We start from the raw sequence: 14,380 nt of genomic DNA, 5'->3' as shown, positions 1-14,380 counted from the left end.
TCGGATAATTTAGCATTGAAATAGCTGCGTGATTAGCTTGTGACTGGTCATAGAAATAGCTATGTTAAAGTCAAAGCCTACACATCCACAGAGGCACCTAGTACAAATCAAACAGGAGAATTTAGCACTGAAATAGCTGCGTGATTAGCTTGTGACTGGTCATAGAAATAACTATGTTAAAGTCAAAGCCTACACATCCACAGAGGCACCTAGTACAAATCAAACAGGAGAATTTAGCATTGAAATAACTGAGTGATTATCTTGTGACTGGTCATAGAAATAGCTATGTTAAAGTCAAAGCCTACACATCCACAGAGGCACCTAGTACAAATCAAACAGGAGAATTTAGCATTGAAATAACTGAGTGATTAGCTTGTGACTGGTCATAGAAATGGCAATGTAAAAGTCAAAGCTTACACATCCATAGAGGCACCTAGTACAAATCAAACAGGAGAATTTAGCATTGAAATAGCTGAGTGATTAGCTTGTGACTGGTCATAGAAATGGCAATGTAAAAGTCAAAGCTTACACATCCACAGAGGCACCTAGTACAAATCAAACAGGAGAATTTAGCATTATTTTATTATCAATCTACGTGACTTTACCGAAAGAACCAAACAAGATGAATCCTTGCAGTCACGAAAGCTTTAAATCGAAACATCAACATCAACAATAATGACAACAACAACACCACTAATGCGCACGCTGCACACACACGGAGACCGAGAGGCCTCGCCAGCGGTGTGAGCCGACAGTGGCGCCCATGGAGGCCGCGGGGGGAGAGACATCACCAGGAGATGTCCCCATCAGACTCCTCCTACACCTCCTCCACCTCCTCCACCTCCTCCAGTTACACCTCCTCCACCTCCTCCAGTTACACCTCCTCCAGTTACACCTGCTACACCTCCTCCTCCACCTCCTCCAGTTACACCTCCTCCAGTTACATCTCCTCCTCCACGACCTCCTACACCACCTTCACCTCCACCTCCTCCAGTTACACCTCCTCCACCTCCTCCTCCACCTCCTCCAGTTAGACCTGCTACACCTCCTCCACCTCCTCCAGTTACACCTCCTCATCCTCCTCCACCTCCTCCTCCACCACCTCCTACACCACCTTCACCTCCTCCTCCACCTCCTCCAGTTACACCTCCTCCACCTCCTCCAGTTACACCTCCTCCACCTCCTCCAGTTACACCTCCTCCACCTCCTCCTCCACCTCCTCCTCCACCTCCTCCAGTTACACCTCCTCCAGTTACACCTCCTCCACCTCCTCCAGTTACACCTCCTCCTCCACCTCCTCCTACACCACCTTCACCTCCTCCTCCTCCACCTCCTCCTCCACCTCCTCCTCCACCACCTCCTACACCTCCTCCTCCACCTCCTCCACCACCTCCTACACCACCTTCACCTCCTCCTCCTCCACCTCCTCCTCCTCCACCTCCACCACCTCCCACACCACCTCCTACACCTCCTCCTCCACCTCCTCCTCCACAACCTCCTACACCACCTTCACCTCCACCTCCACTTCCTCCAGTTACACCTCCTCCAGTTACACCTCCTCCTCCACCACCTCCTACACCACCTTCACCTCCTCCTCCACCTCCTCCAGTTACACCTCCTCCACCTCCTTCTCCACCTCCTCCAGTTACACCTCCTCCAGTTACACCTGCTACACCTCCTCCTCCTCCACCTCCTCCAGTTACTCCTCCACCTCCTCCTACACCACCTTCACCTCCTCCTCCTCCACCTCCTCCTCCACCTCCTCCTCCACCACCTCCTACACCTCCTCCTCCACCTCCTCCACCACCTCCTACACCACCTTCACCTCCTCCACCTCCTCCTCCTCCACCTCCTCCTCCACCACCTCCCACACCACCTCCTACATCTCCTCCTCCACCTCCTCCTCCACAACCTCCTACACCACCTTCACCTCCTCCTCCACTTCCTCCAGTTACACCTCCTCCAGTTACACCTCCTCCTCCACCACCTCCTACACCACCTTCACCTCCTCCTCCTCCACCTCCTCCTCCACCTCCTCCTCCACCACCTCCTACACCTCCTCCTCCACCTCCTCCACCACCTCCTACACCACCTTCACCTCCTCCTCCTCTACCTCCTCCTCCTCCTCCTCCACCACCTTCTACACCACCTCCTACACCTCCTCCTCCAACTCCTCCTCCACCACCTCCTACACCACCTTCACCTCCTCCTCCACCTCCTCCAGTTACACCTCCTCCACCTCCTCCAGTTACACCTCCTCCTCCAGTTACACCTCCTCCACCTCCTCCTCCACCTCGTGCTGCTCCATCATCCCCACGGTGCCATCGTCGCCATCGTCGTCGTCGTCGTGGCGACCCCTGGCCAGCACGCCACTCTCGAAGCCACTGGAGGGAGCAGAGAAAGTAGGCAAGGGTGACACGCCGTAGCTAGCTAGCATGAGGGTGGAGGTGGTGATGAAGGTGGTGATACGTACCTACCTCGGGTCACCTACAGAAACAACAAAAAAACACTGCGGATGGCCACGTGGAATGTTCGAACGCTCACTGCGGAGGAGAGGCTGCCACTCCTCTGTCAGGAGCTGGACCGGCACCGCCTGGATCTCTGTGGCATTCAGGAGGTCCGGTGGACCGGTTCTGGCTCCTGCTACCATGAGGGGTGGACAGTCCTCTACTCGGGGCAGGAGACTGCCAAAGAACAGGGTGTGGCTTTTCTTCTGAACGCAAGAATGAAGGGGGCGTGGGAGCGTGGCGGTGAGGTGTGAGAAGCTGTAAGCCTCAGGCTACTTTGGGCTCGCCTTCCCATCAACCAGAGGCGAGGAGTGGTGGTCGTAGTTACTTATGCCCCCACCGAAGATGAACATCTGGAGGGATGCAGGCAAGGCCAATGAGTCAGATGCCTTCTATGACCTCCTGTCACAGGTGCTAGCTAAAGTGGCCCCTCGGGATAGAGTCATCTTGTTGGGTGACTTCAATGCCCGAGTTGGTCATGATGCTGGCACCTGGTCTGGAGTGATTGGAAGGCATGGACCAGATCAGCTCAATAACAACGGTAGGAGGTTGCTTGATTTTTGTGCAGCCAATGGGCTTGTAATTACCAACACGCTGTTCCGGCATCGGCGCATCCACACAACATCATGGATGCATGCCAGGTCCAAGCAAGAACATCTGCTGGACTACATAGTGACGGACCAGCGGATGCGAGCCCATGTCCTTGACACCAGGACCCACCGTGGAGCTGATCTGCCCACTGACCATCGACTAGTCATCTGTAAGATGCACCTGCCATTTTTCCACTCCGGTAGTGGGTGTACACCCAGGACCCCATTCCAACCTAAGGTGGCATGGTCTCAGCTAGCTGATGAAAGCTGCAAGTGAAAATGTCATCATCGCTTGTGGCTGGGGTTGGCATCGTCCCCCACTCCTCCTGATGTCGAGGGGAAATAGGCGGCGTTTAGGACTGTGGCTCATGCAGCTGCAATGGCTGATTTGGGAAAACGGTCCAGACCTCCCCAGAGACCCAGGCTGACAGAGGAGGTGTTCAGACTGGCTGAGAAAAAGCGACAGGCCCAATCTCATTGGCTACAACATCCCATGTCGTAGATTGAGGAGGCTTACCACAGCCTTCGCTTGGAGGTACGGAGAGCCGTTAGGCGCTGCAATGATGGGAGGTGGTTGTGGGTTGCTGAGGAGATGGAGTCTGCCTCAATGGCCCGCGATCACAAATCGCTCTTTAACTCCATCAAAAAAGTAACCTGCAGCGCCATACCTATTACCATCATTAGGGGAAAGAACGGTGATCCAATCTCCGACCCCCAGGAACAGGTTTGCAGATTTGCTGAGCATTTCTGTGAGGCCCTGGGGGAGGGGAAATCTCTCAGCCTGGAAAATGTGGGACAAGTGGGGATAACCCTGCTGAGGCTGTGATGCCTAAAATATTGTAAGAAGTCACCCTCTGTGAGTGGCTGGCTGAGGTGCCATCTGTTGAGGAAGTACTGAAGGCGATCCAGAGCCTGAGACCAGGAAAGGCAGCGGGCAGAGATGATCTCCCAAGCGAAATGCTGAGGGAGGGTGGCCTTTGTGCACAGACTGCCCTACATGACATCTTAACAACAGTCTGGACCACTGGACGGGTTCCGCAGGATTGGAAGGATGCCCTGGTGGTCCCCCTCTTTAAGAAGGGGGACCGCACAGACTGTAACAACTACAGGGGCATCTCAAGGATTATTCAACATCGCTTCGATAGGCATGCTGAGGAGAGGCTTGCGGAGCCCCAATGCTGTTTGAGGAAAGGGCGGTCCTGCAAAGATGCCATATTTTGTCCGCCTGCTACAGCAGAGGTGTAGGGAATTCCAACAAGACCTACATCTCTGCTTTATTGGCCTTGTCAAGGCCTATGATACCATCAGTAGGCCTGGGCTCTGGATTGTTCTTCGTGCTTTCAGAGTCCCTGACCCTCTGCTCACGATTATTAAGGACCTTCATGATGGTGAGCGGGCCCGGGCAAAACTACGTGGCCAGGAGTCGGAGCCATTCCCTGTACACTTTTGGGTATGACAGGGATGTCCTCTGGCTCGGAGGTACACTACACTATAAACTACACTATACACTCCACTATACACTACACTAAAAACTACACTATACACTACACTACTCAACCACTATACACTACACACTATAAACTACACTGTACACTACACTATAAACTACACTATACACTACACTATACTCTACACTTTACACTAGAGACTACACACTACAAAACAGTACACTATACACTACACTATAAACTAAACTATACACTACACTGTAAACTACACTACACACTACACTATAAACTACTATACACTACACTGTACATTGCACTATACACTACTATACCACACAATTTCCACTACACTATGCACTACTATATACTACACTATACTATACACTACACTATACTATACACTAAACTATACACTACATTATACACTACACTACTATACACTACACTACTATACACTAAACTATAATTGTAAATGTTGTAGTTGTTTTACTCTCCAACACACAACCGGATAGTGTTGAACTAGTATACTACACTATACACTACTATACACTACACTATACTCTACATTATACACTACACTATATACTACACTATACACTGCTATACTCTTCACTATACACTACTATACACTACACTATACACGACACCATACACTACTCTATACACTACTATACACTACACTATACACGACACCATACACTACTCTATACACTACACTATAAACTACACTATACACTACTATACACTACACCATACACTACTATACACTACACTATACACGCCACCAAACACTACTCTATACACTACATTATAAACTAGTAACTAATTGGCACGTTTTGTTTACGTGACACTAAACCTGACAAATTGGCTGTCAGGCGGTGGCGGGTTTGACCACACAGCGTTTATATATTTACGCCACTTAACACAAAAACAAACTCTACTGTGGACAGAATGGGAATGTTGTGTTCGTGCCGTAGCAGCAGGACCTCCCGCGTAGCAGGCGAGGCAGTCAACAACTCCGTAACCACCGTGATGATGATGATGGGAGACACCGCAAACTCTAAAATATACAGCAGCAGCAGCAGACGTGATCAGGGTCTGGGGATCTAACCCTCGACCTCCCGCGTACCAGGCGAGGCAGTCAACAACTCCGCAGCCACCGTGATGATGATGAGAGACACCGCAAACTCTAAAATATACAGCAGCAGCAGACGTGATCAGGGTCTGGGGATCTAACCCCTGACCTCCCGCGTACCGGGCGAGGCCGTCAATAACTCGCGAGCAGGGAGGCCGCCAGGGACAGCGCCGTCAGCGTCGCCGTCCAGCGCACGGAGCAGCAGGAGGAGGAGGGGCCCACGGCGCTGGCGGGGGCGGAGAGCGTCGCCGCGTCGCCCGCAGTCACCCCGCACGAGCGTGGGGAGGTGCAGGAGGTGGGCAGGGTGGTGGTGGCGGTGGTGGTGGTGGGGGGGGTGGTGGTGGTGGTGGGGGCGGTGGTGGGGGTGGTGGTGGTGATGGTGGTGGCGGTAGTGGCTGCGAGAGCAGGAAGACAAGGGAAATTAGTGGCGAATGGCGGTTGTTGTCTGTGTGTCTGTGTGTCTTTTAAAATGTGTGTCTGTGTGTGTCTGTGTCTGTGTGTGTCTCTGTGGAGGAGGCTCGTGAAGGACACTGCTACTGGGCAGTTGGAGGCAGTCGCCCTCCATCCAACAACAACGGAGGGCGGAGGAGCGACGCTCACAACAACGAGCGGAGCGCCGGGTGGCTAAAGCACAGCAGGTTGGCACAGTAGGGGGCACAGGTGGTGCATCAGCCAGTCATCTCAGTCAGTCGACCCGTGGCACCTGGGTCTGCCCCGTGACCTCCTGCCAGCGGGCGTTCGACACTTCACGTGGCCTCAGGGTGCACATGGCCTGGCACAAGCGTCGTGGTGACGTCACCGCCACTTAGTGGCGAATGGCGGTTGTTGTGTCTGTGTGTGTGTGTGTATCTGTGTGTGTGCCTGTATCTGTGTGTGTCTGTGTGTGTGCCTCTCTCTATGTGTCTGTGTGTGTTTCTGTCTGTGTGTCTGTCTGTGTCTGTGTGTCTGTGTGTGTGTGTCTGTGTGTGTGTGTCTATGTGTGTGTGTCTGTGTGTGTGTGTCTGTCTGTGTATGTGTGTCTGTGTGTGTGTCTGTGTGTGTGTCTGTGTGTGTGTCTGTGTGTGTCTGTGTGTCTGTGTGTCTCTGTGTGTGTCTGAGGTAGAGAGAGAGAGAGGTGAGGTGAGCGTCGCTCACCACCGACGGTGAGCAGGGCGTAAGCCATGGGGGTCCCCAGGCTGAAGAGGGAGCAGCTGTAGACCCCCTGGTCCAGCGTGGAGACGCAGGAGATGGTGAGGTCCAGCCTGGTGGAGCTCCAGTGCAGCAGAGAGACACGCGGGTTCGTGTGGGCTGAAACACGGGGAGACAGGGAGACACAGGGAGAGAGACATGGGGATAGAGAGAGACACAGAGAGATAGACAGAGAGAGAGACACAGAGAGAGAGACAAACACAGAGAGACACAGAGACAGAGATAGATGGGGATAGAGAGACGCAGAGAGATAGACAGAGAGAGCCAGAGAGAGAGACATTGGGATAGAGAGAGACACACACAGAGAGAGAGACAGAGACATTGGGATAGAGTAAGAGGCACAGAGAGAGAGAGACAAACACAGAGAGACACAGAGACAGAGAGAGACAGAGAGAGAGAGAGAGACATGGGGATAGAGAGACGCAGAGAGAGAGACAGAGAGAGAGAGAGACATTGGGATAGAGGGAGAGACACAGAGAGAGACAGAGAGAGAGACACACAGCGAGCGAGAGACACAGAGAGAAACAGAGAGAGAGAGACACAGAGAGAGAGACACACAGCGAGCGAGAGACACAGAGAGACAGAGAGAGAGACACAGAGAGAGAGACACACAGCGAGAGAGAGACACAGAGAGAGACAGAGAGATAGAGACACAGAGAGAGAGAGACAGAGAGAGAGACACACACACAGCGAGAGAGAGACACAGAGAGAGAGAGCAGCAGAGACAGAGAGAGACAGAGAGAGAGACAGAGAGAGAGAGACAGAGAGAGAGACAGAGAGAGACACAGAGAGAAAGAGGGTCAGATACAGAGAGAGACAGAGAGAGAGAGAGACAGAGGGACAGAGAGAGAGACAGAGAGAGAGACAGAGGGACAGAGAGAGAGACAGAGAGAGAGACACAGAGAGAGTGCTTGCCGCTCACCCTTGACGGTCTGGAAGTAGAGTGTCTGCCCGTGAGGGTTGCTCCACTGAATTGGGTCTGAGTCTGGATTTTGCGACACGCCGCAGCGTAGCGTGGCCGTGTCTCCCTCGGACACCGCGTCTCCCGTGGCCCACACTGAGATCGGAGGACCTGCTTGGGAGACACATGGGGAGAGAGACACCCACCCACTCACTCACCCACCCACTCACCCACCCACTCACCCACCCACTCACTCACACACTCACTCACTCACCCACTCACTCACTCACTCACCCACCCACTCACTCACTCACCCACCCACTCACCTACTCACACACCTCATTCACTCACCCACCCACTCACTCAACCACTCGCCCACCCACTCACCCACCAACTCACCCAATCACACACTCACTCACCCACTCACTCACCCACCCACTCACTCACCCACTCAGTCAACCAGTCACTCACCCAACCACTCACCCACTCACTCACCCACCGACTCAGTCAACCACTCACTCACTCACCCACCCACCCACTCACCCACCCACTCAGTCAACCACTCACTCACCCACCCACTCACCCACCCATTCACCTACTCACTCACCCACTCACCCACACACCTACTTATTCACTCACCCACCCACTCACTCAACCACTCGCCCACTCACTCACCCACTCACTCACTCACTCACCCACCCACTCACTCATCCACTCACTCACCCACCCACTCATCCACTCACTCATCCACTCACTCACCCACCCACTCATCCACTCACTCAACCACCCACTCACCCACTCACCTATTCACACACCCACTCACCCCCACACCTACTCATTCACTCACCCACCCACTCACTCAACCACTCGCCCACCCACTCACCCACTCACTCACTCAACCACTCACCCACTCACTCACTCGCCCACCCACCCACTTATTCAACCACTAACCCACCCAATCACACACCCACTCACTCACCCACTCACTCACCCACCCACTCACCCACCTACTCACTCAACCACTCACTCACCCACCCACTCACCCACTCACTCACCCACTCACCTACTCACTCACCCACACACCTCATTCACTCACCCACCCACTCACTCAACCACTCACCTATCCACTCACTCACTCAACCACTCACTCACCCAGCCACTCAACCACTCACTCACCCACTCACACACCCACCCACTCACCCACCCACGCACCCACTCACCCATAGCGCTGTGTGGTGGAGGGAAGGAGACACAGGACATTGGAGACCACTCCCCTGTCTTCCACCGGGGGTAGTCAGCTACGATTCTCACACGGATGCAGTACTCAGCAGCGCCTCTAAGCGGAGGTACCGTGTGGCGGTAGCGACATCCCACAAAGCGCTCCTAGCAGACGCATCATCATAATCAGTACCATCATCATCATCAGTAGCATCATCAGTAGCAGCAGCATCATCATTTTCATCAGTAGTAGTAGCATTATCATGCTACTACTACTCAACCACTCACCCACCCAATCACCCACCCAATCACCCACCCACTCACCCACCCACTCACTCATCCACCCACCCACCCACTCACCCACCCACTCACTCACTCACTCACCCACTCACCCACCCACCCACTCACCCACCCACTCACTCACTCACTCACCCACTCACCCACCCACTCACCCACTCACTCACCCACCCACCGACTCAACCACTCACTCACTCACTCACCCATTCACCCACCCACCCACCCACCGACTCAACCACTCACTCACTCACCCACCCACTCACTCACCCACTCACTCACTCACCCATTCACCCACCCACCCACTCACCCACCCACTCACTCACTCACTCACCCACTCACCCATTCACCCACCCACTCACTCACTCAACCACTCACCCACTCACCCATTCACCCACCCACCCACTCACTCACCCACCCACCCACCCACTCACCGACCCACTCTCACCGTGCTGGTTGTGCCCCCCCTCGTCGAGACCTCCGCCTGCAGGTGGTACAGCACGTCATGCCGCTCCATCCTCCTCCTCCACCCACTCCTCATGGAGACCCCCACGGAGAGCTCCCACCACTCCGCCTCTCCCTCGTCGCGGTCGTCGTGGTGACCGTCAACGTCGCGGTAATCGTCATCGTCGCGGTCATCGTCATCGTCGTGGTCATCATCGTCGCGGTCATCGTCATCGTGGTCACCGTCATCGTCGCGGTCATCGTAATCGTCGTGGTCATCGTCACCGCCGCGGTCACCGTCATCGTCGTGGTCATCGTCACCGCCGCGGCCTTCACTGTCACCGTCATCGTCATCCTCAACACGGCACTCCTCCTCGCCGCCAGCCTCGTCCACCGTCACTTTCTTGTGGAGCATCAAGGTGACCGTCGGAGCACTGAGCACAGCTGAGACAAAGATCCCCCGTGTAGCCTTCGCAGACTGTAGGGGCAAGTGCTGTCAGCGAGCAGCACCTATGAAGGCCGGAACGGCACACGAGGGGGTGGGTGGCCAGCACCACGCCCGACCGCCTTTGTCGACCCAGTGGCGATGTTGACACACCGCACCGGGTACTCATTTCAGGCTGAGTCGACCTAGGGGAGCCCCAGGACCGGTTCAGACAATGGTCACCGGTGTTGGCCGTGAGCGGGAATCGAACCTGGGTCGCCAGGTTCACAGCGCAGCAAACCGATCCTGACAGCATCGTACGAAGTTGCTTACCTGATCGCAAAGCAGGGCAAGCCACACACCATTGGTGAAACACTTGTGAAACCAGCTGCATTAAAGATGGCGAATCTGATACTCGGAACAGCGGCCGAAGGTAAATTATCCCAAATTCCCCTTTCAAATGACACCGTCAGTGACAGAATAGAAGACATCTTGGCTCAAGTAGTCGCGGATCTGATTTCAAGCCCGGCAAAATTCAGCCTTCAACTCGACGAAACCACAGACGTTTCTGATCTAAGCCAGCTTGCTGTTTTTGTACGCTATGTGAAAGACGACATGATAAAAGAAGAGTTTTTATTTTGTAAGCCTCTTACAACAACGAAGGCAGCCGATGTGAAGAAGCTTGTGGATGACTTCTTCAGAGACAACAATCTTTCATGGGATATGGTTTCTGCAGTTTGTACGGACGGAGCTCCAGTCATGCTGGGAAGAAAGTCTGGTTTTGGTGCGCTAGTAAAGGCCGATGCACCACACATCATTGTGACGCATTGTATTCTGCACAGGCATGCGTTGGCAACAAAAACCTTACCTCCAAAAATGGCAGAAGTATTAAAAACTGTGGTGGAATGTGTGAACTATGTGCGAAAAAGTGCTCTGAGGCACCGCATCTTCAGTGAGCTGTGTAAAGAAATGGGCTCTGAATTTGAGGTACTTCTGCTCCATTCTAATATTCGGTGGTTATCCCGGGGACAGGTGCTGAATCGTGTTTTTGCCATGCGTGTGGAATTAGCCCTGTTTTTGCAAGAGCACCAACACTGCCATGCAGATTGCTTCAAAAATCCTGAGTTCATTCTCATTTTAGCGTACATGGCTGATATATTCGCAGCTCTCAATCATCTCAATCAGCAGATACAGGGTGGTGGAGTCAATATCATGGAAGCGGAAGAACACCTGAAGGCTTTTCAAAAAAAGCTACCGTTATGGAAACGACGAACAGAGAACAATAACTTCGCAAACTTCCCGCTTCTGGACGACTGTGCAAGTAAGATCGAAGATGTGTCTGGAATCGGAGATATTTCTGTATCCACGGAACTGAAGCAAACAATTGCCACACACTTAGATGAGCTTGCAAAGTCTCTCGACGGATATTTCCCTACAAGAGAGTCATATCCAGCATGGGTGAGACAGCCGTTCACGTTTGCTGTTGAAACAGCAGATGTCAATGATGAATTCCTCGACGAAATCATTGAAATTCAGCAGAGCCAGGTTCAACAGCAACTCTTCAGAACAACAACGCTCTCAACGTTTTGGTGTCGACAAATGAACAAGTATCCAGTTATTGCTAAGAAAGCCCTGGATTTTTTTATACCATTTGTTACAACATATCTTTGTGAGCAATCCTTTTCGAGGATGCTGGACATAAAAACGAAGAAAAGGAACAGACTTTGCTGTGAAAATGACATGAGAGTGGCACTTGCCAAGGTGAAGCCACGCATATCTGAACTGATCTCTCAAAGGCAACAGCAGAAGTCACATTGATTTCCAGGTATGTAATTTGTTGTGAGTTTATGCATTGTGTTGGTTTTTTTCTTTGAACAAGGTAATGTTCATGCACGGCTCATTTTGTGTACCAGTAAAAAACATATCTATGTCTTGAATTTGAAAAAAATCACATTTTATTTTTCACTAAAGAGGGGTTCGGTGAATGCGCATATGAAACTGGTGGGGTTCGGTACCTCCAACAAGGTTAAGAACCACTGACATAGCTATATCTGTGACCAGTTACAAGCTAATCACTCAGCTATTTCAATGCTAGATTCTATGCTAATTCCTTTGTCAAGGGGTACCTCTGCGGATGTGTATACTTTAACTTAGCTATTTCAATGAGCCATTTCAATGCTAATTCCTTTGTCAAGGCGCTTTGTGTTTTCTTCTCACACAGCTTAAAGGTCGTGTTCTAAGCGTGGCTTCTCCCACTCCAGCGCTGTCCTCCAGACAGTCTCGTCCCTTCACCTGATGAAGGCCGCTTGTGTTGTGGCCGAAACGTCGTGATTTTTTGTTATTTTATTTTCACCTACGTGACTTTACCCAATAGAACCAAAGAGTATGGATCCTAGCAGTCACGAAAGCTTTAAATCTAAAATTGATTTGTTTCGGCTTTTTTCTTTCTTGCAAGCATCAATTTTTTCCAGGGTTTTTCAGTGAAATAGAAGGGAATGCGAAGTTAACCAAAGACAAGAACCCAAGTCCCGGGCGAAGCTGGGTAGTGAAGCTCGTTACCAATAAACCCCAATGATCCTATCAAAATGAGGGATTTCAATCGGATCGTTGGGGGGGCACGTGCCACCCCACCCCCCACTGGCTCCACCACTGTCACACACTGGCATGGTTCACAGGTGGTGGTGTGTCCAGACCCACGCCTGGCCACCTTCACCTGCTCAGTATTAATGCTTCCTCACTCCACCAAGTAGTTAATTGAGGATTAATCAACACAGCCGAGGCTGCGTTTCTCTCTCTCTCCCCGTGGTTGTGTGGATTTCCTTCCCGATTCCCCGGTCTCCCCTCGACATGTAGAGAATGAACACCGCCACGCGTCTAGAGTGAACACCACCAAGCGTCTAGAGTGAACACCGCCACGTGTCTAGAGTGAACACCGCCACATGTCTAGAGTGAACACCACCACGTGTCTAGAGTGAACACCACCACGCATCTAGAGTGAACACCGCCACGTGTCTAGAGTGAACACCACTACACATGTAGAGTGAACACCACCAATCGTCTAGAGTGAACACCACCAAGTGTCTAGAGTAAACACCGCCACGTGTATAGAGTGAACACTGCCACGCGTCTAGGGTGAACACCACCCCGAGTCAAGAGTGAACCCCACCACGCATCTAGAGTGAACACCGCCACGCATCTAGAGTGAACACCGCCACGCGTCTAGAGTGAACACCACCACACGTCTAGAGTGAACACCACCACGTGTCTAGAGTGAACACCGCCACGCGTCTAGAGTGAACACCACCACGTGTCTAGAGTGAACACCACCACGCTGTTGACAAAGCCTCACCTTGTGTTGTTGTGGGCAGGTTGCTTCTGATAACAAAAGCGGTATAGCAGCTCAAGCGGGCTTGGCCTGGTGAAAAAAAATAAAAACTGCGTGAATATTTACAATAAAACAAGGTTACAAAGTGGCGAGTCGGGTGAAGACAAATTAAACTTTAGCGAGATAATTAAAGTAAACGCAATCAGGCGAGGGCAGGAGGCAAGGCCCCGCGTGGCTAGGCCCCGCGTTGTAAAGTTCCAACCTGGACATCGATTCCCATGCTCACTGCTACTCAACTGACATCCCTACGAGCGAGAGAGAGCGAGGCTCTACCTTGGTAAACAACAACCACCACAACCACCACAACCATCACCACCACCACAACCGCGATGAGAATTTCTCACCTCGGATTTCAGTTCACGTGCGGAGCGGCAGATTCCTGTTACCTCGTGACGTCACGCGGCAGCAGGAGGTGACGTCACTTGAGTGGTACAAGACACTCCCCTCCCACAACGAGCGGGTCTTAATTTAAATAAATTATTTTAATGAGTCCGGCCCATACGTGGAGGGATGGGGCGTGGGTGCTGAAACCCGTCGCAATAAACTCGCGACGGCCTTCACGAATACATTATGTTAATGAGCCACCAGTCACCGGGCGTAGCTTTGCCCAAATAAGGATTGTACTTGAACAGATAACGGAAGTTGACCCAGGCAGAGGTGACGTCACGCTCAAGGGCGCGGTAGACGGGGTGGGGTGAATACCTTGGTGACATGACGACACTGGCGAGGTACACCTCCCCCTGGCGTTTCACGCCGATGAGGTGATGCTGAGTGGTGACGTCACAGAGCGGGATTGGAGTTTAAGTTGATTTAGATTCATTTTCCATTGCTCCCTCCCTTGAACTC

General features: G+C 52.3%; 1 protein-coding gene across 1 annotated transcript; it reads right to left on the bottom strand.

Annotated features, from left to right (window-relative positions):
* Positions 1–2,243: 2,243 nt before the first annotated feature.
* Positions 2,244–13,890, bottom strand: LOC142916606 (uncharacterized). Its single transcript, XM_076061751.1, has 8 exons — positions 13,879–13,890; positions 13,499–13,564; positions 9,730–10,169; positions 8,990–9,152; positions 7,791–7,943; positions 6,815–6,967; positions 5,801–6,075; positions 2,244–2,384 (listed from the first exon to the last, which is right to left on the bottom strand). Exons 3-7 carry the CDS (start codon positions 10,138–10,140, stop codon positions 5,813–5,815), a joined length of 1,143 nt encoding a protein of 380 aa, XP_075917866.1. The 5' UTR covers positions 10,141–10,169; positions 13,499–13,564; positions 13,879–13,890; the 3' UTR covers positions 2,244–2,384; positions 5,801–5,812.
* Positions 13,891–14,380: the final 490 nt, after the last annotated feature.

This window comes from Petromyzon marinus, unplaced genomic scaffold, assembly GCF_048934315.1.
Source record: "Petromyzon marinus isolate PM22_M1 ecotype Great Lakes invasive population unplaced genomic scaffold, UKy_Petmar_22M1.pri1.0 PM_G_Scaffold_4, whole genome shotgun sequence".
NCBI lineage: Eukaryota > Metazoa > Chordata > Hyperoartia > Petromyzontiformes > Petromyzontidae > Petromyzon > Petromyzon marinus.
Note: the sequence above shows the minus strand (reverse complement) of the source record. Positions and strands in the feature narration are given on the sequence as shown.

What these genes read in the sequence shown, in the direction of transcription:
- LOC142916606 (XM_076061751.1), bottom strand. Translation starts at nt 10,140, where the DNA reads ATGCTCCACAAGAAAGTGACGGTGGACGAGGCTGGCGGCGAGGAGGAG. An exon ending in TCCACCACACAGCGCTATGG is followed by an intron (nt 7,944 to 8,989) that starts GTGAGTGGGTGC and finishes GTGTCTCCCAAG; the next exon opens with CAGGTCCTCCGATCTCAGTG. An exon ending in CTACTTCCAGACCGTCAAGG is followed by an intron (nt 6,968 to 7,790) that starts GTGAGCGGCAAG and finishes CCCGTGTTTCAG; the next exon opens with CCCACACGAACCCGCGTGTC.